This window comes from Entelurus aequoreus, linkage group LG01 (assembly GCF_033978785.1).
Source record: "Entelurus aequoreus isolate RoL-2023_Sb linkage group LG01, RoL_Eaeq_v1.1, whole genome shotgun sequence".
NCBI classification, from domain to species: Eukaryota; Metazoa; Chordata; class Actinopteri; order Syngnathiformes; family Syngnathidae; genus Entelurus; species Entelurus aequoreus.
The window spans coordinates 34,553,552-34,578,511 of record NC_084731.1 but is presented as its reverse complement, the minus strand read 5'-3'; the positions used below and the strand labels follow the sequence as shown (position 1 = coordinate 34,578,511).

At 38.5% G+C, this 24,960-nt stretch overlaps 2 protein-coding genes across 7 annotated transcripts in view; one reads left to right on the top strand and one right to left on the bottom strand.

The window, feature by feature from the left end:
- Window positions 1-11,018, bottom strand: part of LOC133651000 (E3 SUMO-protein ligase ZBED1-like) — a 19,600-nt gene extending 8,582 nt beyond the window's left edge. For 2 of the 3 annotated variants that reach the window (XM_062048846.1, XM_062048855.1), the window contains exon 1: window positions 10,302-11,018. In XM_062048846.1, the coding sequence (XP_061904830.1) occupies window positions 10,302-10,807 (506 nt within the window). In that variant the 5' untranslated portion in view covers window positions 10,808-11,018. Of the gene's footprint in view, window positions 1-7,004; window positions 8,569-10,301 lie in introns of those variants that run through there. The other variant, XM_062048863.1, reaches the window with a different exon arrangement.
- Window positions 1-24,960, top strand: part of LOC133650978 (receptor-type tyrosine-protein phosphatase gamma-like) — a 369,942-nt gene that overhangs the window by 275,492 nt on the left and 69,490 nt on the right. For all 4 annotated transcript variants that reach the window (XM_062048807.1, XM_062048817.1, XM_062048833.1 and 1 more), the window contains 3 exons: window positions 6,455-6,521; window positions 17,472-17,629; window positions 22,115-22,307. In XM_062048807.1, coding sequence (XP_061904791.1) covers window positions 6,455-6,521; window positions 17,472-17,629; window positions 22,115-22,307 — 418 coding nt within the window. The remainder of the gene's footprint in view (window positions 1-6,454; window positions 6,522-17,471; window positions 17,630-22,114; window positions 22,308-24,960) is intronic.

Here is a 24,960-nt window from a genome sequence, read left to right as displayed (position 1 = left end):
GTCGGGCGGGAACATTACGAAAAAAATAGATTTTAAATAGATTCGGGCGGGTGGCGGTTGAACCAATTCGGAAATATATATACATAGTGAGTGAGCGCTCCTTCAGCGCAGCAGGGCACATTTTAGAGGCCAGGCACTCTCGCCTGAATCCTGGCACTGTAGATGCCATTTTATTCCTGCATAGTGCTAACAAAAAAAAAAGTAAGTAGACATGCGGTTGGATATGTTAAACGAATTTAACAAATTTAGTTAAACGTTACCTAGACTATACCAAATAAGCCCATGTCCAACCTATATTGAGTTCAGTCAGCTGAATAATTTTGATGGTTACGTGTTGTTTGGGCGCACTACAATGCAAAGGAATTAAGGCAATTGCGTTGTTTATTGTGTTTTTTTCCTATTCGAGATATAATACTGTGTGTTAATAATTTGGCCTCGCTTTCAAGTGAAGCGCATCTCCGATTGGCTACAATGTAAGGCTATTTAGCCTGCTTTGTTTGTCGCGACCGTCTATTTTCATTATAATTCAAGTTTGATGATAAAGTCAATCAATCAATCAATCAATGTTTATTTATATAGCCCTAAATCACAAGTGTCTCAAAGGGCTGTACAAGCCACAACGACATCCTCGGTACAGAGCCCACATACGGGCAAGGAAAACTCACCCCAGTGGGACGTCAATGTGAATGACTATGAGAAACCTTGGAGAGGACCACATATGTGGGCAACCCCCCCCCCCCCTCTAGGGGAGACCGAAAGCAATGGATGTCGAGTGGGTCTGACATAATATTGTGAAAGTCCAACACATCAGCGAAAGTCTAGTCCATGGTGGGGCCAGCAGGAACCATCCCGAGCGGAGACGGGTCAGCAGCGTAGAGATGTCCCCATCCGATGAACAGGCTAGCGGTCCACCCCGGAGCAGAGTAGAAAAGAAAAGAAAAGAAACGGCAGATCAACTGGTCTAAAAAGGGAGTCTATTTAAAGGCTAGAGTATACAAATGAGTTTTAAGATGAGACTTAAATGCTTCTACTGAGGTAGCATCTCTAACTTTTACCGGGAGGGCATTCCATAATATTGGAGCCCGAATAGAAAACGCTCTATAGCCCGCAGACTTTTTTTGGGCTCTGGGAATCACTAATAAGCCGGAGTTCTTTGAACGCAGATTTCTTGCCGGGACATATGGTACAATACAATCGGCAAGATAGGCAGGAGCTTGACCCTGTAGTATTTTATACGTAAGTAGTAAAACCTTAAAGTCGCATCTTAGGTGCACAGGAAGCCAGTGCAAGTGAGCCAGTATAGGCGTAATATGATCAAACTTTCTTGTTTTTGTCAAAAGTCTAGCAGCCGCATTTTGTACCATCTGTAATCTTTTAATGCTAGACATAGGGAGGCCCGAAAATAAAACGTTACAGTAATCGAGACGAGATGTAACGAACGCATGATAATGATCTCAGCATCGCTTGTGGACAAAATGGAACGAATTTTAGCAATATTACGGAGATGAAAGAAGGCCGTTTTAGTAACACTCTTAATGTGTGACTCAAACGAGAGAGTTGGGTCGAAGATAATACCCAGATTCTTTACCGAGTCGCCTTGTGTAATTGTTTGGTTGTCAAATGTTAAGGTGGTATTATTAAATAGATGTCGGTGTTGAGCAGGACCGATAATCAGCATTTCCGTTTTCTTAGCGTTGAGTTGCAAAAAGTTAGCGGACATCCATTGTTTAATTTCATTAAGACACGCCTCCAGCTGACTACAATCCGGCGTGTTGGTCAGCTTTAGGGGCATGTAGAGTTGGGTGTCATCAGCATAACAATGAAAGCTAACACCGTATTTGCATATGATGTCACCTAGCGGCAGCATGTAAATACTAAAGAGTGCAGGGCCAAGAACCAAACCCTGGGGAACTCCGCACGTTACCTTAACATAGTCCGAGGTCACATTGTTATGGGAGACACACTGCATCCTGTCAGTAAGATAAGAGTTAAACCAAGACAAGGCTAAGTCTGACATCCCAATACGCGTTTTGATACGGTCTAATAAAATATTATGATCAACAGTATCGAAAGCGGCGCTAAGATCAAGAAGCAGCAACATAGATGACGCATCAGAATCCATCGTTAGCAATAGATCATTAGTCATTTTTGTAAGGGCTGTCTCCGTTGAGTGATTTGCCCTGAAACCGGATTGAAAAGGTTCACAGAGATTGTTAGACGCTAAGTGTTCATTTAGCTGCTGTGCGACAATTTTTTAGAGGATTTTCGAGATAAACGGAAGGTGGGACACCGGCCGGTAGTTCACCATGAGGTCAGGATCGAGGTTAGGTCTTTTGAGTAGAGGATGAATAACCACTTTTTTGAATGCTAGGGAAACAGTACCAGAGGAAAGTGATAAGTTTATAATATTTAACACTGATGGACCTAATAAAACAAAAAGCTCCTGGAATTGGGTCAAGTAAACATGTTGTTTGTTTTGTCCCATTTACACATTTTAACAATTCCTCCAATGTTATTTCATCAAAGAGGGAGAAACTATTTTGGAGGGCAGTGTCCGTCGTATATACAGTCGTATTTGTGTTAATAGAACCCAGTTGTAGCTGAGATGCATTGTCTTTAATCTCTTTTCTAATGACTTCAATTTTCTTATTAAAGAAATTCATAAAGTCATCTGCTGAGTGGGTGGAGCTACTGGGAGGAGTCCCTTGTTGGGTTAGCGATGCTACTGTACTAAACAAAAATTTAGGATAATTTTTGTTGAGGTGGATGAGATTTGAGTAATATTTAGCTTTAGCTGAGGTAAGCATGCGTTTATAAGTTATTAAACTATCACTCCATGCTTGATGGAAAACCTCAAGTTTAGTCGCACGCCATTTGCGCTCCAGCTTTCTACATGATAATTTCTGGGCTTTAGTTTCTTCTGTAAACCATGGGGTACGCCTGTTAGGGGCCCTTTTTAGCTTTAGCGGTGCTACACTATCAATGGTGTCGCGCAGGGCGTCGTTAAAGTTGTTAGTGAGGTTATCAATAGAACCCACATAATTTGGGAATGGTGCCATTACCGAAGGCAGTAGGTCAGTAAGAGTCGTCGTTGTGGCAGCATTAATGTTGCGGCTGCTATAGTAGTTATTATTATTATTATTAGTTTGTTGACAATGAGTCAGAACTTCGAAATTTATAAGGTAATGATCGGACATTACTTTAGTGTACGGGAGTATCGTAACTTTGGAGGTGGTGACACCCCTGACGAGCACTAGATCTATCGTATTACCGTTGCGATGCGTGGGTTCATTTATTATTTGTTTAAGACCACAGCTATCAATTATAGTCTGGAGCGCCACGCATGGAGGGTCCGATGGGGTATTCATATGGATGTTAAAGTCTCCCATTATGATTATATTGTCGGCGTGCGTCACTAGATCAGCAACGAACTCTGAAAATTCATTGATAAAGTCCGAATAGGGCCCTGGGGGGCGGTAGATGACAGCCAGGTGCAGAGTCAGCGGTGTGACAAACCTCACAGTAAGCACCTCAAACGAGTTATATTTATTATTTAGGTCCGAGGTAAGGCTAAAGTTTTTGTTGTATATTAGTGCAACACCCCCACCCCTTTTAATGGGACGGGCAATATGCGTTCCCGTATAGCCAGGAGGAGACGCCTCACCCAGCGCAAAAAATTTGTCTGGTTTGAGCCAGTCTGATGGGTTTGATTTCCCCCCTTCAGCTATTTGCCTTGGCCAATAAGTTGCAGGTAATTTATTATTATTATTTATTTAATTTATTTTTGTTTAAATAGGGATGACATACATATGTTATTGTATAATTTAAGTTTGTGCGCGTGATTGACAGCCTAAGGCTTATGAGGCACATTTTTATTTATTTTTTTATTTCAACTTAAAAACGTATGAGACTATGCCAGGGGTCGGCAACCCGCGGCTCCGGAGCCGCATGCGGCTCCTTGACCACTCTGATGCGGCTCAGCTACATGCATGCCGACCCCCTCGATTTTCCCAGGAGACTTGTGATGTCAGTGTCTCTCATAGACTACTCCCAGGGAAAAATAATCCTATTAACACTCTAATTACTATATAAAGGGCGTGCCCTAATTGCACTGCAGTAATTGTCCTCTATAGCATTTACTTACAGCGTACGAGGCCAGCCACATGTTGTTTGTTGTTATTACTTGCTCACACAGGAGACAGCAAAGCATAGTTACTCATCAGCCACACAGCTTACACTGGCGGTAGCCGTATCAAACAACTTCAACATTGTTACGTTACAAATATGCGCCACACTGTGAACCCACACCAAAAAAGAATGAAAAACACATTTCTGGAGAACATCCCACTGTAACACAACATAAACACAACACAACCATTACCCAGAATCCCATGCAGTCCTAACTCTTCCGGTCTACATTATACACCCCGCTACCACCAAATCCCCCCACACATCAACCCCCCCCCCCCCCCCTCTTCGTGGTTGGTTGAGCGGAAGAGTTAGGGCTGCATGGGATTCTGGGTATTGGTACCGTCAGTGTAAGATGTGTGGCTGCTGAGTTAGTAGCCTTGCTGTCTCTGACGTGAGCAAGCTAAAGCTGCATTCCACTTGTGGCCGAGCAGGTACACTGATTGGGCAGACTGTAGAGGGCGCCAAATGCAGTGTCATCACACTCTGATATTCGGGAGTCTCCCGGGAAAAATGAGAGGGTTGGCAAGTGTGACGCAAGCGACATTCATTCAAAACTCGCGGGCTGCACTAACATCAAATTCCCACATTAAAGTGCGTGCTGGTGCGTGTGTCTGAGACCCCTGGTTAACATAGCACAAAGCATGTAAGCTTTGTATGCGGTGTTTTTCATTTTAAATTTTAAAAACATTTTTGTGGCTCCCATTACTTTCTTTAATGTGTGAAACTTGCCAAAATGGCTCTTTGAGTGGTAAAGGTTGCCGACCCCTGGACTATGCCTATGCCTGCAACATAGGCTATGTGTTTATCTTTATTTTCCTGCCTGTCGTTGACAATGGAGATTGTCTGATATTTTGTCATGGCTGCAGATCAATCAATAAAGGTTCATCTTTGTCGCAAAATTGTTCACTGTTTCACTGTGCACCCCGCCCTCGTCCCTATTTGAGCATTATAACGTTAACAAGTTAATATTGATTGAAATAAATTCAGAAATTATTTTTTTTCCTAACGAAAATATAGGCCTTGTCTTTCTAAAACATTTTTTTAACTTCTTAAAAGCATCGTTCTGCTTGCTGCAACTGCGCACACAAAGTGTGAGGAACACACTTCTGATCTGAGGGCATTGGCAACAATAGTCAACACTTTCCTAATGGAAATGACAATGATATTATAATTATAATATTGATAAATAATATGATCACGCATTAATATCTCTTAGCCACTAATGCGTGGCCAAGAGATATTAATGCGTGGCACGCATTGAATGTCTCTGCTGCATTGGATCAGTCTCCTTTCTTTAACAGGCAAAAGCTTCTAACCTCACTAATGCCTTGCATCGTCTATATTAGATATATAACAACGGGCGGATGGCGGGTGGGTGCGGTTTTGATAAAATGTTGGTTCGGGTGTATGGCGGGTGGATGACGACTTTTGTGATGCGGTTGCGGATGAAATAATAGTCTATCCGCGCATCTCTAATATATATATATATACATATACTGTATATACGCATATGTATATGTATGTATATATGTGTATATATATATATACACTACTGTTCAAAAGTTTGGGGTTTAATTGTTTTTGGGTCTAAGAACAAGAATAGACTGTTGAGTTTCAGATGAAAATTCTCTTTTTCTGGCCATTTTGAGCGTTTAATTGACCCCACAAATGTGATGTTCCAGAAACTCAATCTGCTCAAAGGAAGGTCAGTTTTGTAGCTTCTGTAACGAGCTAAACTGTTTTCAGATGTGTGAACATGATTGCACAAGGGTTTTCTAATCATCAATTAGCCTTCTGAGCCAATGAGCAAACACATTGTACCATTAGAACACTGGAGTGATAGTTGTTGGAAATGGGCCTCTATACACCTATGTAGATATTGCACCAAAAACCAGACATTTGCAGCTAGAATAGTCATTTACCACATTAGCAATGTATAGAGTGTATTTCTTTAAAGTTAAGACTAGTTTAAAGTTATCTTCATTGAAAAGTACAGTGCTTTTCCTTCAAAAATAAGGACATTTCAATGTGACCCCAAAATTTTGAACGGTAGTATATATATATATATATATATATATATATATATATACACACAGTATAAAGGTGAAGGTTCCTAGTAAACCACATGAAATTCTGATGGTTCTATAAAAGACTATTCTGTAAATAATCTTTTGTATGATTTGTAATATGTTGCCATAGCATCAGCAAGGTTTAATCATTATTATATCATATAATCTTTTTATCTGCACGCTTTTTCTTGCAGCTCGGCCAAAAAGATAACCCAGCTGTAGACCCCATAATCCAGGGCTTGAAAGGAGTCGTACATCATGGTGAGTCACTGCAATATGCTCCAATTGTGCGTGTATTGTGCTTCCATTGTGCTTCAAATGCAAACAAAGCAAATATTATAAAAACATGTTAACATGCTACATTTGTGCTGGTTGGTGCCGTAAACATTTTTCTTTCCTTTCCTTCATTTTTCTACATCTCACCAAACCCTGATCAGAAGATGTATTTTATTTAGAATAAGTTAAAAAAAAATTCAAGAGTACACATGAAAATGATTATGGCATATGATACACGTATTTCCTTGCTGTTTGGATTAAATATGCTTTGGTGTACATGTTTTTATAACTTGCTTTAATTTCCAGAATATTGTATGTAATAAGATGCGCCCACCTAATTTTTGATGAGTGCTATATTGTAACATACTGTATACTGGCTGCAGATTCACACATTTTAACATTAAAATCTTTACACTTGTGTTCATTTACTAATGTAATAAAAGTATAACCCAACATACAGTAGCCTACCAAGGAACGCTGTGTTCCTCCTCCTGTTCTTCCTCCTCCTTTGCCTCTTCTTTCTCTTCCTCTTTCTCCTCCTCTTCCCATCCTTCTCCTCCTTTTGCTCCTCTTCCTCCTCTTTTTCATCCTCCTCGTCGTCCTCTTTTTGCTGCACGCTGTAGTTTTCTTCGGTGTTCAAATTAATGTAACTCGGAGTTGCTTTATCTAGTGTTTTTTCACTCATTTTAATTTTCTGTGTCATGCGATGACACAGACTTTTGAATTACTCTTCCGTGTGGCGGCCATATCCTTTTTTGATGGCCGAGTGTATGGTTTTTGGCTTTGAGTTGAATCCTGTGCATTTTGTGATTTCTTCTCCAAAATGAGGGTGAGTCCATAACACACTAAATGACTGAATGAGCGTTTGAGTGCTTTGATTTCATGTCAACAATGTGGTTAGTTTGATGTGATCAGGATGCATTTATTGGCGACATGGGAAGCTTGTGAATCCATAAAAATCAATAAATCAGCCGCATCCTTGCATTCAAAATATAGGGGGAAAAGTAGCGGCTTATAGATCGGAAATTAGGGTACTTTCTGAATATGTCTGCAAGATGTTCGTGTGTGGAGGCGTTACTTTAGATTGCAGAAAATAAACGTTGCATAAAATATATAGATCCACCGGTCACAACATTAGGTACACCTGCACACTCAGATTGATACTGCATTAAAAAAAGATACTTTTATGAGCATTCATGTTTCTGCATGTTACACGTCAGTGATATGTGCTAGCCACGATTACATGAAAATTATTATTTTCTTCTCTTGTTTTTCAAACCAATTAGAATGTGGTAAAGACATATATATAGTTATTTTATAGACATGAAAAGTGCACCGACATAAGATTAGAAGGAATAACATAGACGAATGCAAGCCACAGTCTTTTAACATTCTCACTGTGATGTCACACCGTATCCAATCTTTTGTAATATTACAAAGGCATCAAACACTGTGTGCAAGCTCACACCTAAAGGCTTGAATCTTGTGATATAATGCTTTAGCATGCGTTTACTAGGATTATCCAACATTGAAACAACATGTATAAGTCAGAGAAGACCGGTAGATTGTGATGTTTGTTATAATAATGTAATAATTCACAATGCAAATTAGAATTTTAAGGTATAAGAGAAAGTAACTGTGCAAAATATTTGCTTTATGACTTTAACTGATGGAGTAATGCAAACATTTGATGGACTCATTAATTACATATGAGCTTCAGTTAGTCATGTGCTGTACATGCTTTCATAAATGCTCCTACTCCCAGTGTAATATTAATGTCTGCTGTTGCACAATTAGGTAGTCTTCAATTATTGCTGCTCTGTCATCTTTGAGCGTATGCATGAACGATAGCGAGCATAATCAAAAGATCATATTTCACTGGAGTAGGTTATATAACATTAACACGTATGACTTGTTTCATCTTCGTTGTGTCGCTAGAAATGAACATCACCCATAACACGCGTACGTGATAACTATAACTGCTCAGTCGTTACTCCATAAAATCATACGCTCACCAATAAGCCAATGAGCTCTCAGCTTAAAAAAATGGTTGTGGCTATCTGACATTGCAATCAATCAGTGTCATCTAAATAACTCTCAAACTTCAACTAATGACATGTTCAACTGTGAAAACATGACCATGAACACTAGAAGTGGGGGAAATTGTTGATTTTTAGATGCATCACAATTCGGACATGGACTATTATAAAATTGATTAGTAAACATCAATAATCGATTTATTTATTGCAACTAAAGTAAAGGACAGTCCTAAAATGTGTCTGACTGCAGTAAGACACGTCACCGAGAGATCCGACCAGCTCCTTTATTTTAGGGCACTTATGTTCCGGTTTTGCACACATTTCCATGATTTTAATAAAAGTGGGAATGATTCTTAGTCCAAATTCACAGCTTTTTTAAGTTACAAGTGATAAATGCGTATTTAGTAGGGCTGGGCAACGATTAAAAATTTTAATCGGAATTAATCGCACTATTTCTCCGATTAATCACGATTAACTGCATTGTATACGCAAAACCCAATAATGAATTTAAAAGTAGTGTGTAGTGCACCTTTATTGGAATATTCTCCCATATGAACAAAAGCGCCAAAACATTTGTTGTGCAAACACAATTTAAATCAGTACTTGTTAAACGGTAGCAGTTAAATAGAAAACCAACTCCACTTCAGTCAAAAATAAATTGCATTCACTTATACACAAAATATATCCTCTACATATTCATGCTGCATTTTAGAGATGCACGGTTTGCGGACACAACCGCGGAGTCCGCGGATAATCCGCGGGTCGGGCGGATGCATGACGAAAAAAATTGATTTTAAATAGATTCGGGCGGGTGGCGGTTGAACCAATTCGGAAATATATATACATAGTTAAATGTTGTTACCCACATACGAAAAACGAGCAGCACTCTTTGAAACAGGCAATTATTCATCAGGCACTGCTGCAGCTGTCATGCCAAATTTCTTCCCCCCTACAACCCCCCCCATTTACTTCCGGGGCTGCGTCCAATAAAGTCACAAAGTTGCCGGGGGTCCTTAACCGGCACGTGACTGTCCTGTTTCGCGCCTGTACAAAAAAAAAAACAATAATCGATTTCTTCAGATTCCAGCAGCTGTCAAAGACGAAGTATCCTTCCAGCGACGGGCAGTCAAAGCCGAAGTGCTATCGATCGCTGTCAATGACGTAAGAGGAAACATGACCACGGAAGTAAATGGGGGGGCGTGGCACAACACAACACAACAGAAGAAGAAGAAAAAAATAAAAAAGATGGCACCGCCGGCAGCAAACGTGGTACGTGACAAACTAAAAAAGGGAATACTAAAGACCAGGGAAAAAAAATAACGATAATAGTCAACACTTTCTTAATGGAAATGACAATAATATAATAATAATGATAAATATTATTATCACGCATTAATATCTCTTAGCCTGTAATGCGTGGCCAAGAGATATTAATGCGTGGCACGCATTGAATGTCTCTGCTGCATTGGATCAGTCTCCTTTCTGCCTTGCATCGTCTATATTAGATATATAACAACGGGTGGGTGGCGGGTGGCGGGTGGCGGGTGGCGGGCGGTTGTGGTTTTGATAAAATGTTAGTTCGGGTGGATGGCGGGGGGATGATGACTTTTGTGATGCGGTTGCGGATGAAATAATTGCCTATCTGCGCATCTCTACTGCATTTACATATTTTTTCTCTCTTACGTGAATTCGGACAGGATATTGAGTAAGATGATGTAAAACATACCTGCAAGGTTCCTGTTGCGTTTCCAACCTCTGCAGCTCGTCCATTTCAGCTGGAGTTGGCATGGCAATCTTGGTGCTTGTGGTGAGGACGTCACTCAGAGGCTGTTCGTTTCTGCGGATGCTTTTTATCATGTCCAGAGTTGAATTCCATCTGGTAGGAACATCTTGCACAAGGGCCTCTTTCTTCTGTCCATGTTCAGCTTGTTTTTGCTCTAATTCTGCTGTATTTGCTGGACTGTGTTTAAAGTGCCCGACAACTTTTCTGCACTTGGAAAGGACGTTGTCAAACGCACTGTTGTGCAGACAAACCGTGACAGAACGCTGGAGACTGTGCGCAAAGCAGGGGATATGATCAAAACGAGGCAGTTGTCTCGCAGCAGCAATCATATTTCGTGCACTATCCGTGCTTAGTGTGGTGACTTTATCTGTCAAATTCCACTGCTGTATAACTTCAGTGAAGTGCCCCGCGCATATTTCAGCATAATGCCTCCACTCTGTTTTCATCATAGACAGAACATGTGAATGCAGCACCCACTTTTCATCAAAAAATGCACTGTAACTCCGAGGTAATTATGCTTACCGATTGATGTCCAGTAGTCCCCACTGATAACTTTACAGCTGCACGTTGTAAAGTTGTCACTTTTACAGTCCTCTCCTTTTCATACAACTCGTGTATTCTCCGTGCGACGGTGGGTCTTGATGTTTTGTTTTCTTCCGCGTTCTCCTTCCTTTTCCGCAGGAGCCAGCAATAGGCGTTAACAAAATAAAAGCATGTAAACAACATAAGCAAATGCGCAATAAAATAATTGTCGGCGTTAATAGTTTGATGGGTTAACTCGAAATTAACGCATTAACTTGCCCACCCCTAGTATTTAGTGAAACGAAAAGAAATGTAAAACTGCATCAATATACATAAATTAAAGGCCTACTGAAATGAATTTTTTTTATTTAAACGGGGATAGCAGATCTATTCTATGTGTCATACTTGATCATTTCGCGATATTGCCATATTTTTGCTGAAAGGATTTAGTATAGAACAACGACGATAAAGATTGCAACTTTTGGTATCTGATAAAAAAAAGGCTTGCACCTACCGGAAGTAGCGTGACGTAGTCAGTTGAACATATACGCAAAGTTCCCTATTGTTTACAATGATGGCCGCATGAAGTGAGAGAGATTGAAGCTATTCAGATAGGGAAGATGCTGTGAGAGCCGGGGGTGACCTGATATTCAGCTGGGAATGACTACAACAGTAAATAAACACAAGACATATATATACTCTATTAGCCACAACACAACCAGGCTTATATTTAATATGCCACAAATTAATCCTGCATAAAAACACCTGCGTGTTTGTTATGCTAGCTCCTAGCTCCTCTGCTAGCTCCTAGCTCCATAGAACACGCCAATACAATTCAAACACCTGATCAACACACACAATCACTCAGCCCAAAAGACCGTTTACCTAACCCAAGGTTCATAAAGCTTATATATTTTTTAAAAGTTACGTACGTGACGCGCACATACGGTCAAGTTATCGAATGTTTAGCAGCCAAGGCTGCATACTCACGGTACCTGATATTCAGCTGGGAATGACTACAACAGTAAATAAACACAAGACATATATATACTCTATTAGCCACAACACAACCAGGCTTATATTTAATATGCCACAAATTAATCCTGCATAATAACACCTGCGTGTTTGTTATGCTAGCTCCTAGCTCCTCTGCTAGCTCCTAGCTCCTCTGCTAGCTCCTAGCTCCATAGAACACGCCAATACAATTCAAACACATGATCAACACACACAATCACTCAGCCCAAAAGACCGTTCACCTAACCCAAGGTTCATAAAGCTTATATATTTTAAAAAAGTTACGTACATACGCAAAAAAAAGCCAAAGCTGCATACTCACAGTAGCACGTCTGCGTCTTTGTCATCCAAATCAAAGTAATCCTGGTAAGAGTCTGTGTTGTCCCAGTTCTCTACAGGCGTCTGTGTATCCAAGTCAAATGTCCTCCTGGTTAGAGTCTCTGTTATCCGAGTTCTTCCATCTTGACTGCATCTTTCGGGAATGTAAACAAAGAAGCGCCGGCTGTGTACTGTTGTGGCTGACTACGTTCGAAAAATACGTCCATTTCGCATCGACAACTTTCTTCTTTGCTTGCTCAGCTTCCTTCTTCATAATGCAATGAACATGATTGAAACAGATTCACGAACACAGATGTCCAGAATACTGTGGAATTATGAAATGAAAACAGAGCTTTTTCGTATTGGCTTCAATGTGGAAGGCATACCCGTGTTCGCCGGGCCACGTCACGCGCATACGTCATCCTCAGAGGCGTTTCGAACCGGAAGTTTAGCGGCAAATTTAAAATGTCACTTTATAAGTTAACCCGGCCGTATTGGCATGTGTTATAATGTTAAGATTTCATCATTGATATATAAACTATCAGACTGCGTGGTCGGTAGTAGTGGGTTTCAGTAGGCCTTTAAAGATGCATCAATAATAAAAAATGTTATCAAATCGTAACTCCTAAATCGTAATCAAATCGTGGGGTGCCCAAAGATTCCCACCTCTAATAAACACTTACTGTACAATTTGCACTTACGCTGGGATGCCGACCAACAGAACGTCACATACTTCCGTTTGGATGATGATGCAATCAAAATCTTTACAAAGGGTTAAAAGAAAGGGTGCCACAACTGCGTCTTTTTTTGCCATCATGGGGGCTGTCAAAGTCAACCAGCCTCTCGGCCCTTGGCCACATTTGTCTACTACCAGTTGAGAGATGCATGAATTATAATCTAAAATTAACTTTTAGCAAGTTTAAGACGAAGCAGAAGCAGCCGTCGGCTTAGTGCAGACCTGGGAAAATTAAGGCCCGGGGGCCACATGCGGCCCGTTAAGCTTTTCAATCTGGCCCGCCGGACATTCCCAAATATCTTTTTTAGATCTTTAAGATGGAAACTGTAGCTGTCATTATGATGTGCAGTCATGTTTTCAAATGACCGTAAGTCTTGAACTATACAAAGTATTTCAATGGTTGGAGTCTGCGCTTTTGGATGATTTACAAGTTACTATGGTAATCTAATTAGTTACTATGGCCATCTAATTAGTTACTATGGTCATCTAATTAGTTACTATGGTAATCTACGTCACAGCAGCTCAGACGAGGCACCAAGCAGTGTGGGCGGGAAGCGTTTCCACAGACGCGGAAGGAAATTTTCACAACAAAGTTCTAAAGCTTAGTAATATATCAGATTGTAGGTGGGGTTTATTTTGTACCCTTCGCATTCATATGTAACTGTTTGTTGCATTTTTGTTGCGTTTCACTTTATTGTAAAATATGTCGATCGAAAGGGGGTGTGACAATCATATTTTGTCAATATTCAGTGTTTTATCGTTCATAGAAACATGTAAAATTCCATTACGTTTTTTAAGGCGGTCTGTCATAACGTTTTAAGCATTCAATCAGACATTATTGTGAGGATTTGTATTAGTGTCCCTAAAAATAGATATACCGGCCCCCAGACACATTTTTTTCTCTAAATGCGGCCCCCGAGTCAAAATAATTGCCCAGGCCTGGCTTAGTGTGTCAACAATAGCAGTGTAAGCTAGCATTAGCTCACTGAATTCATTGCGCTGCTAAAACAGCCGTCTGCGTTGGCGCTTATAATAAGAATGTCACTCATATTTGGTCAATTTTTAGGTCACAACATGTGACCTAAATTTTGGGGACGGCGAGGCGCGTTTGGGAGAGTGGCCGTGCCAGCAACCTGAGGGTTTCTGGTTCGATCCCCACCTTCTACCAACCTCGTCACGTCCGTTGTGTCCTTGAGCAAGACACTTCACCCTTGCTCCTGATGGGTCGTAGTTGGGGCCTTGCATGGCAGCTCCCGCCATCAGTGTGTGAATGTGTGTGTGAATGGGTGAATGTGGACCTTGAAGGTAGAAAAGTGCTATACAAGTATAACCCTTAACCCATAAATGGAGTATTGTTGGCACTTTCTGGATGTTGTTAGAGGGTATAATAGGCACAATAGAGGACCCTCGATCAGTTGACTTAATCGTTAGCTATTTATGTAGGGTTTTGAATGCCAGGCATAAAAAGTGAAGCATATGTGTTCTTGTCTTACATAGGGCTTGTAAATGATAAAGAGCACATACATTTCCAATGTTTGCATGCTTCCAGAATGACTGATCTGATAATATGCTTAGAGAGCAGAAGTGTTACTACAGTGACGTAGAATCTACGGAAATTGCCGAACACATTGGGAGTGAAGTATTCAAAATGGCCGACTGAATTTGTGGTATTTTGTGATGTTTATACGGTATTTTCACATACTTTGCAGATTGTTAATACAATTGGATATGGTTTAATGGATACAATGAAACACAATTAAGTATATAAAGTCAACTTGTTTTTCCACTTTACTGGTACTTTAAGTGAGCAGAATAAAGAGCGCAATCCATTCAATGTGTCTGTCGTCTTGAATATGCAGCATATATGCTGATTAAAGATGTCCGATAAATGCTTTAAAATGTAATATCGGAAATTATCGGTATCGTTTTTTTTAATAATCGGTATCGTTTTTATTTTTTTATTTTTTTATTATTAAATCAACATAATAAACACAAGATACACTTACAATTAGTACACCAACCCAAAAAACCTCCCTCCCCCGTTTACACTCATTCACACTCATTCACACAAAAGGGTTGTTTCTTTCTGTTATTAATATTCTGGTTCCTATATGATATATCAATATACGTATATCAATACAGTCTGCAAGGGATACAGTCCGTAAGCACACATGATTGTGCGTGCTGCTGGTCCACTAATAGTACTAACCTTTAACAGTTAATTTTACTCATTTTCATTAATTACTAGTTTCTATTTAACTGTTTTTGTATTGTTTTACTTTATTTTTTATTCAAGAAAATATTTTGAATTGATTTATCTTATTTTATTTTATTATTATTTTTAAAAAGGACCTTATCTTCACCATACTTGGTTGTCCAAATTAGGCATAATAATGTGTTAATTCCACGACTGTATATATCGGTATCGGTTGATATCGGTATCGGTAATTAGGGTTTGGTCAATATCGGAATATCGGATATCGGCAAAAAGCCATTATCGGACATCCCTAATGCTGATCATCAGTACACTGACAATACTGGGAGTAGAAGATGCAAATATACATAGTGTGATTTAACAAGACTAATCACTCTTCTGTAAACACTATTTTGCCTTTATATTTAGCATGCCCACAAAATATGTGCAAACTCGGTGAAAAAGCCAGTGAGAAAGGCGGTGATCGTGCTGCAAAGACAGACGATAGACAGACAATCTTACGTGTGTGTGTCAACATTTTTGGACTCATAAATAAATAAATATTCGATCATCTATTTAGCAAAATCATTATATCATTTTATAGCTGCTGGATGACTTAAGGGGCTGATTGAAATTCAGTTGATGCATTTTGGTGTATGCTTGCAAGTTTTAAAAAGGGCAAGTATTTTCATTTTGGAAATGTATTATTATAATCTTTCCTTTAAAGAAAAATGTCTTTCAATATGCATTTTTTTGCATTTTGATCATTTTAAACGCATGAATGCGCTGATGTGGTGATGGTGCTAAAAATAGTAGATTTTGTCTATAGATTGTGATTCTATACTGCAGAAAAGGTGTTACAGATTAAAGTTAAAGTTAAAGTATCAATGATTGTCACACACACTAGGAGTGGTGAAATTTGTCCTCTGCATTTGACCCATCCCATTGATCACCCCCTGGGAGGTGAGGGGAGCAGTGGGCAGCAGCGGTGCCGCGCCCGGGAATCATTTTTGGTGATTTAACCCCCAATTCCAACCCTTAATGCTGAGTGCCAAGCAGGGAGGTAATGGGTCCCATTTTTATAGTCTTTGGTATGACTCGGCCGGGGTTTGAACTCACAACCTACCGATCTCGGGGTGGACACTCTAACCACTAGGCCACTGAGTAGGTAGATTATAAATGTGTGTTGCTAGTTCAACAACATTGCTCACAGATTGAAGGGCATATTGACATGAATGTGAAGTGCACATAATGACAGTAGCACACGCAAAAACCTCATTGAAATAAGGCGGTCAGCATCAATTATCAATTGCACACAGTTTTAGTTGATCATAAGCAACACGGCCACAATAGTACACTCAACTTTAGAGTTTGCACATGCTCTTTAGCATTTGGTATGTGGATATTAGTAAATCAGGCCCTATGTCTGTAGAAACAGCAGTTCTCCTGTCAAACAAAGGATATTTTACATGTAGTATAATAAGTATGTAGGATCCTTGACAATTATTTCTAAAATACAACCTTAAACACAGCAGAGTGTTGGTGTCATACAGAAGATCTTTGACAAGCATTAATGTGCTTGTTTTTCTTTAGTATATTTTAGTGTATGTTTGTTTTAGCTGTAAAAAGAATATAAATGTTTCTTTGATGTAGCAGTAAAAAGAGTAGAAAACAATTGTTGTGTCAGCGTGTTGTGTTCGTGTTCTTCCTGCATGGCCGTAGGTATACAACACATGTTGTAGTTTGATGTTTCTTCTCATGTTTCTGGATAATTTCCTGCTGGTTACTCTCCTGCAAGCGCTTTGCCTCCATGTTGTTGTCCCCGCAGTCATCCATCCATCAGCGCCATGAGAGATGGCGTAACCAAACTACGATGGTGTCCTGAGCTGTTAGGATTTGAAAAGAACTCGCTTGTTCTTTGACTTTCCTAACAAGGGGGGTGTCGTGGGCCACACATATTTGCAGCAGATGAAGGATCTCCCATGTGTCACAAAGCCATTCCTGTTTGTTGTTTGGTTTACTCGCCTGGTCGTGATCAGATAGAACTCATCTCCAAATCAGGAGGATCAGTCCTAATCCTCGCATCCACAGATGTTCATGGAGCAGAACAGGCCAACGTCTCCGCCTCAGATTAGACAATTTTAGCTGACTGCTCATCTTTCTCAGCCATCTGAGCGAGGAGCTGCTTTCAAATGAGGGCTACTGAGATGAAAACTGCAAATATGATATTTATTATATATTTAACGGCAGACACGAACATCATTGCAAGATAAGCCGTGTGTGAGATAAGCTGCTCAACAACTGTGTGCTCTTCTTGTGTCGCACACAGAAAAGGAGACCAACCTCAGGTCGTTCATCCTGAGGGACCTGCTGCCGTCGTCTGTGGATAGTTATTACCGATACACCGGCTCTCTCACCATGCCACCCTGCAGCAAGGTGGTGGAGTGGATCATCTTCTCCAGACCCGTCTATGTGTCCCACACCCAGGTTGGTTTAGTGCACACATAAGACAATCATTTCACATCATTTTTGCTCCAAGCCAATCACATATTTTTGCTCCATCCCAATCAAATCCTTTTTTCTCCATGCCAGTCACATACTTTTTGTTTCAGGTCAGTCACATCCTTTTTGCTCCATGCCAGGCATATCATTTTTGATCCAAGTCAGTCACTTTCTTTTTTCTCCATGCCAGTCACGTACTTTTTGTTTCAGGTCAGTCACATCCTTTTTGCTCCATGCCAGTCACATTATTTTTTATCCAAGTCAGTCACATCCTTTTGCTCCATGCCAGTCACATCATTTTTTATCCAAGTCAGTAACATTATTTTTGCTCCATGCCAATGACATGTTTTTTATCCATGCCAATCGCTACCTTAATGCCCAATTACAATTACATATTTTTCTGCCCAATGGCAATCAAATGTTTTTCTCCAGGCCAGTCACATCCATTTTACTCCATGCCAGTCACATTATGTTTTATCCAAATCCGTCCCATCCTTTTTGCTCCATGCCAATCACATCATTTTTGCTCCATGCCAATCACATGTTTTTCATCCAAGCCAATCGCTACCTTAATGCCCAATTACAATTATATATTTTTCTGCCCAATGACAATCACAAACGTTTTTCTCCAGGTCAGTCACATCCTTTTTGCTCCATGCCAGTCCCATAAGTTTTGATCCAACTCAGTCACATCCATGTTACTCCATGCCAGTCACATTATTTTTGATCCAAGTCAGTCACATTCTTTGTGCTCTATGCCAGTCACATAATTTTTAATCCTAGTCAGTCACATCCTTTTTGCTCCATGCCAATCACATAATTTTTGCTCTGCTCCATGCCAATCCCATCTTTTTTGCTGCATGCCAATCACATCGTTTTTGCTCCGTGCCAATCACATCCTTTTTGCTCCTTGCTTATCACATCTTTTTTGCTCCATGCCAATCACATCCTTTGTGCTCCATGCCAATCACATCCTTTATGCCCAATTACAATTACATATTTTTCTGCCTAATGACAATCACTAACGTTTTTCTACAGGCCAGTCACACCCATTTTACTCCATGCCAGTCACATTATTTTTGATCCAAGTCAGTCGCATCCTTTTTGCTCCATGCCAATCACATAATTTTTGCTCTGCTCCATGCCAATCCCATCTTTTTTGCTGCATGCCAATCCCATCGTTTTTGCTCCGTGCCAATCACATCCTTTTTGCTCCATGCCTATCACATCTTTTTTGTTCCATGCCAATCACATCCTTTGTGCTCCATGCCAATCACATCCTTTTTGCCCAATTACAATTACATATTTTTCTGCCCATTGACAATCACTAATGTTTTTCTCCAGGCCAGTCACATCCATTTTACTCCATGCCAGTCACATTATTTTTGATCCAAGTCAGTCGCATCCTTTTTTCCTCCATGCCAATCACAACATTTTTGATCCAATTCAGTCACATCCTTTTTGCTCCATGCCAATCACATCATTTTGATCCATGCCAATCACATCCTTTGTGATCCATGCCAATCACATCCTTTTTGCTCCATGCCATTCACATCCTTTTTGCTCCATGCCAATCACATCCTTTTTGCTCCATGCCATTCACATCCTTTTTGCTCCATGCCATTCACATCCTTTTTGCTCCATGCGAATCACATCCTTTTTTGCCCAATGCCAATCACATCCTTTTTTGTTCCATGCCAATCTCATCATTGTTGCTTCGTGCTAGTTATATCCTTTTGATCCATTCCAATCACATCCTTTGTGATCCATGCCAATCACCTATTTTTGCCCCATGCCAATCACATCTTTTTTGCTCTATGCCAATTCCTTCTTTTTTACACCTCGCATCTTCCCGCCTCTTTTGTCCGTTCCTCAAGTCTTTCACGTACCAAAAAAATATTCTACTGTCTAAATTCTTGAGAAGTAACTAATAATAGTCTGTGCTAAATAAAGCACTGAACTTCATCTTCATACAATAAATATTCACCTCATTAACGTGTGCTCAGCTACTGTCAAAGCTTTGACACAACTATTGTAGGCACAATAAAATAAGGTATGTATAATAAACTACTGTATGTATTATAAACTAGAATAATGTATGCACAATAAACTAATGCAGTGATTCTAACATTGAGGTACGTGTATACTAATGGTACGAGGGCTCCATTTAGTGGTACGCCAAGAAATCACTGGATTAAAGTACAGTGTTTTATTTTCTTACACTCAAACACAGTGTTACTGTTCAAAGTATGTGTAATGTTACAGTAGCCAAAATATGAATTATACTGTACTTGTTGAATAAAACCTATGCCTTGTTTTTAATAAATACTCAGGCCTATTTTGCTACTGTATCTTAATGTTGGTCATCATGGTTGCAGTTGAAGAGCCAAGTTTTTTCTGACGTGGTACTTTGTGAAAAAAAACATTTATAACCACTGAACTAATGTATGCATAGCCAATTTCTCAGCATGTTTATATCTGAATACTACTTGGATACAACTTAGAGTAGCCTGTGTGCAGCTTTACCGTCACATCAGTGTTGTGTTTAGTATTTAGTTATCCTGTTAGAAATCTGCAATACGATTCGCCAGCTCCTCAGTGCCAGCAGCACTCATGCATCCCCAGAGCATGACGTTACTACCAGCATGCTTGACTGTCAGCAAAGCACAATTTTCTTGCTACTCACTTGTATAGCCAAATATTTATACTAATATTTTTATAATTTCTTGTTTTTTATATTGAGACAAAGATGTCTGTTTCGCGACTCATTTTTGGATCGTAAGTCTATTAGGGACGCATGGTAGATATCGAATGGATAATTAATATTTTTGTGTTACTGTATTTGCACCAAATGTTGTACAAACATTACATGAGGAGAAGGGAAAAAACACATTAAACCTTATAAGCCACCTGAAACACCAGTATTTTGAAAAACCTTCGATGACGAAGAAAAAGAAAAAAAAAGCTGTACAAAAAAATATGCGCACACAATATACTTAAATCTACAATTACAATATAATAAATATTGATTATCTTGTCTATAACAGTCTTGAGAAGAGGAACATTTGCTGTAATCGGTAGTGGCTTGAAAAAAATTCAAATCATGCACTGCTCAAATTTATACTGCTATACAAGCTGTACACGGACTATTTTAAAGTATCCTGAAGTATACTTTCTATATTTATTTATTTTTTTTGTTTATTTTAAACACAACATATGATGAAATAATAAATATTGTTTACGGATATAAACCAGGGGTGGCTAAAGTCCAACCTGGGAGCCATTTGCTTGTTTTAATAATGGAAGCATTAGCATAATCGTGTCTCTTCAGAAGATATACTATTGTAAATGTTGCTTTATAAACATTTTCTAAAGTTCTTTTAGATCTACTCTACCACATGCGCACATGTGATTGACCATGTTTCCTACATCCTACCTCTGGCTGCCTTTTGTTGATTCTGTTAGCTAATACGTGCTAAATCATGTTTACGGATGTTTTATGGATCCCCAGCGCAGCATTTTGCAATAATTCTTGGCTTAGCCAGCTTAATGTTCTCCAGAGTCGTCTGCACTGTAGAAATGTGCAAGACTCAGTGGGATTTTCTTTTCCAGCAGCAAGAATATTGACCACGTTAGTGGCGCCACACAACGTCTCTTATAAAGCTGTAATTCACTTGTGCAAGCATGCATGGATTCCACACTATCTGTGCAGTGTCGTTATCACTTTATTATTATTATTACTGCATGTGCTCAGCGATCCTTCAAGACAATCAATTGCTGCACATTTACACCATTGAGAAGTTAGTCACACTAATGATAGAGGCTCGTACCTGCTGGTGACAAGGTGTGAATGTTTCTGACTAATATTGTGTATATGTACTAAAATGTTACATATTTATAAAGGGATATAGAAAATGTATGTGTGCGAGCGTGTGCATATACATGTATATGCACACATGAACACAATAAACACACATGTATGTATGTGTGTTTATTTATAAATACATATGTGTGTATGTGTACTGTATGTATGTATGTATATATATATATATATATGTATGTGTGTTTGTGTATATATGTATAGTATATACTGTATATATGTATGTATATATATATATATATATATATATATATATATATATGTGTGTGTGTGTATATATATATATATATATATATATATATTTATATATATATATATATATATATATATATATATATATTTATATATATATATATATATATATATATATATATATATATATATATATATATATATATATATATATATATATATATATATATATATATATATATATAGGTTGTTACAAGAAGCTAGCATTGTAATTGCTAATCGCTGCTATTTCACCACATTCAACAATACTGTGATAGTAATGATAGCCGTGATATGACATGCAATATTGTTCCATTCATGCATTGACACATAAAATATTGTAATGTTTGTTTGTGCAGCTGGAGGCTTTCTACTCCATCTTTACGACGGAGCAGCAGGACCACGTCAAGTCTGTGGAATATTTGAGGAACAACTTTCGTCCCTTGCAGGACCTCGATGGTCGCAAAGTCTTCAAGTCTGCAGTGAAAGAGGCATGGAAGAAAGACTTGACTGACATTAACGTTGGCGCTCGTGGTACTGAGGCGTCCAGAGGTGAGCTGCATGATTATGGTGTTTAATGTTATTATGCATGCGGCAATGTTAACTTTCTCTTTAAATGTGTGGCAGGCCAATGCGAAAATAAAACCCACACAGAATCATAACATTTCCCTGTGATGGTGCTAATGACTTTTATTGTTGCAAGTGTGCGCTAAAAGGTTAGCATTTTGGCAGCAGCCATTTATACGTCTCCAGTATGATAAACACAATAATTGATCAAATTCACAGGGCGTCTCTTCAATTACAGCCCACCTAAATTAAACACGTTATGTAATTAATTACACGTGTTTGTACACTACAGTCATAACCAGTCATAATACCCACTGCTCACATTGTTATTACTTGTTATAATATTGTTATATTTTATACAGAAGATTATTACTTTTCAAAAAAATAAATCATTTCACATCATTATGCATAGTGTACTATGCACTTTCATTTATAGTACAAACAGCTATTTTTCACCAATAAGTCACTATCAATGCAAATATTCAATATTTTCATTATTCAGTGGTTTTATTCCAACAATACAAAATGCTGATTTTCAACTGAAAGACTACTGAAGAAATTAACAGAAAATAAATACATTGATGAATAAATATTGAAAACATTTACAAGTAATGTTCCCTTTATTTTACAATAATAGTAATAAACTTACCGTGAGCAACATCGGACTATCATACATTCTAGCTAACGACTCACCTGTCTCATAGCTGACTTTATATCAAGTTAAATTGCTTATTAAAAAAATACAGCAGTCATTTTCATTAGAATACTTTTGTGATTTGGATTAGTTACAATGAAAACAACAAAAATACTGTTTTTAATGAGCAGTGTACTAGTATTGTATGTCTAAATTTCAGACGAGCACACCTTGAAGACATCATTTTGTTCAGATTAAATCTAGGTTGTGCACAAGTATGGATTCAAATGTACATTCCTGTAACTTTTTGTTTGTAAAATATGTCATTACACTTTTTTTTAGCATTTCTGTAATCTAGTAACATGATTAATATCTATAAATTACAATTCTTAATATGACAGTAGAATGAGCACAAATGTGACAGTGGAGTGTGGATATACAGTGCACATTTATTTTGTCATAATATGATCAATAATTACTTCTCTTAGCTCTGCTGCATCGTTAGCTACAAGCTAACCTTCATTATGAACGCATTATTGTGTAACAACCAGGCAGTTACACTTTATATTGTGTTGGAGATGTCTGACTGTTTGTGTGCCCCTGAACGCATCACTGTTTAAGTCTGGTGTGTGTTGATGCAAGTAAAAGAGAGGACGGCGGCTGTTGTTACGACAAAAACTTTATTTTGTTGTAATTATGGCAGAAAGTGAGAAGTTTTTCAGCATATTAATGTTGTTGCTGATGTTGTTTTGTTGTGTCTACAGCTGACAGGAATCAGTCTTGTTTAAAAAAAAAGTGATCGTTAAAACGTCTCAACAGAAGTTACAAAATTGGACGAAAAGTGTTTATTATTGTTTGATCACCATCTGTCACCCACTGTTTTCTTACTTAGTCATTGATATAAAGCGTTTAACCAGCTGCTTTTTTTTTTCTTCCTATTTTTGTTTTATTAATTTTTTTATAACGGATGTGAATGCAACAATACATGATCAATGACTCGTTTCAGCAGCAGAAGCATGTTTGCTGAAATCAACAATCAATATATTTTATTCGTTGATCACGATTTAATCATATATATGCTGCATTTATTTTACACATTATACTTTTTTTTGTCAGTTAAGGCGATCATGGTTTTACTCTGCTAATTACTACAGTTCATGCATGAAATGTATTTATTATGTGTGCTATTGATAGTTTAATATTAACACACTATTTAAATATCTTAACATTATTCTCTTTTTATGTCTTTGACTAAAACAAAGTCAATAGTGCACATTCACACGAAACAAGAGTAAAAGTTACTATATACTACCGGTACTCTTTTAAATCATTTGGTTTTTGCCCTCATAGTTTTCTTGAGTCCATGCAATTATTCCCTGTATTTGTAAATATTAACAAAGGAATAAAATAATATTGATCTAATCGCTCTACTATCGATCATATACTGATACCAACATTGGTATCGACACTTGCGATATATGAATGGATCCACCCTCCCCTTACATATACACCTGTCCGCTACACAGCAACAGTTGTTGTTATATTATCCTCTCTCCAACTCTTATTAATCATTGTGTTCATTTTCTCTTAATAAGCGCTTACTTTCTGCTTGAAAGTGCTTCCATCAACACGATTTCCTCTCTTGTTTCAAGCTAGCTTAGCGACTAGCATGTTCTTGGTCTTACTCGATGTGCAACATGTTTAGCCTTGACCTCCAGTGATAATACTACTTGGAGGTAATAAATATCAACTTACACTGTGTAACTATGAAAGATAGTGCAAACGAGAAGAAGAAAAAAAACGGACCATAAAACATGTCCTATCTGTTAGCAGCCTGACTGCAGTCTACGTCAGTGTTTTTCGACCTTTTTTGAGCCAAGGCACATTTTTTGTTGAAAAAATACGAAGGCACACCACCAAAAGAAATCATTAAAGAATGAAACTCGATACTGACAATAAAAAGTCGTCGTCGCAATTGTTGAATATAAATTTAAACCATAACCA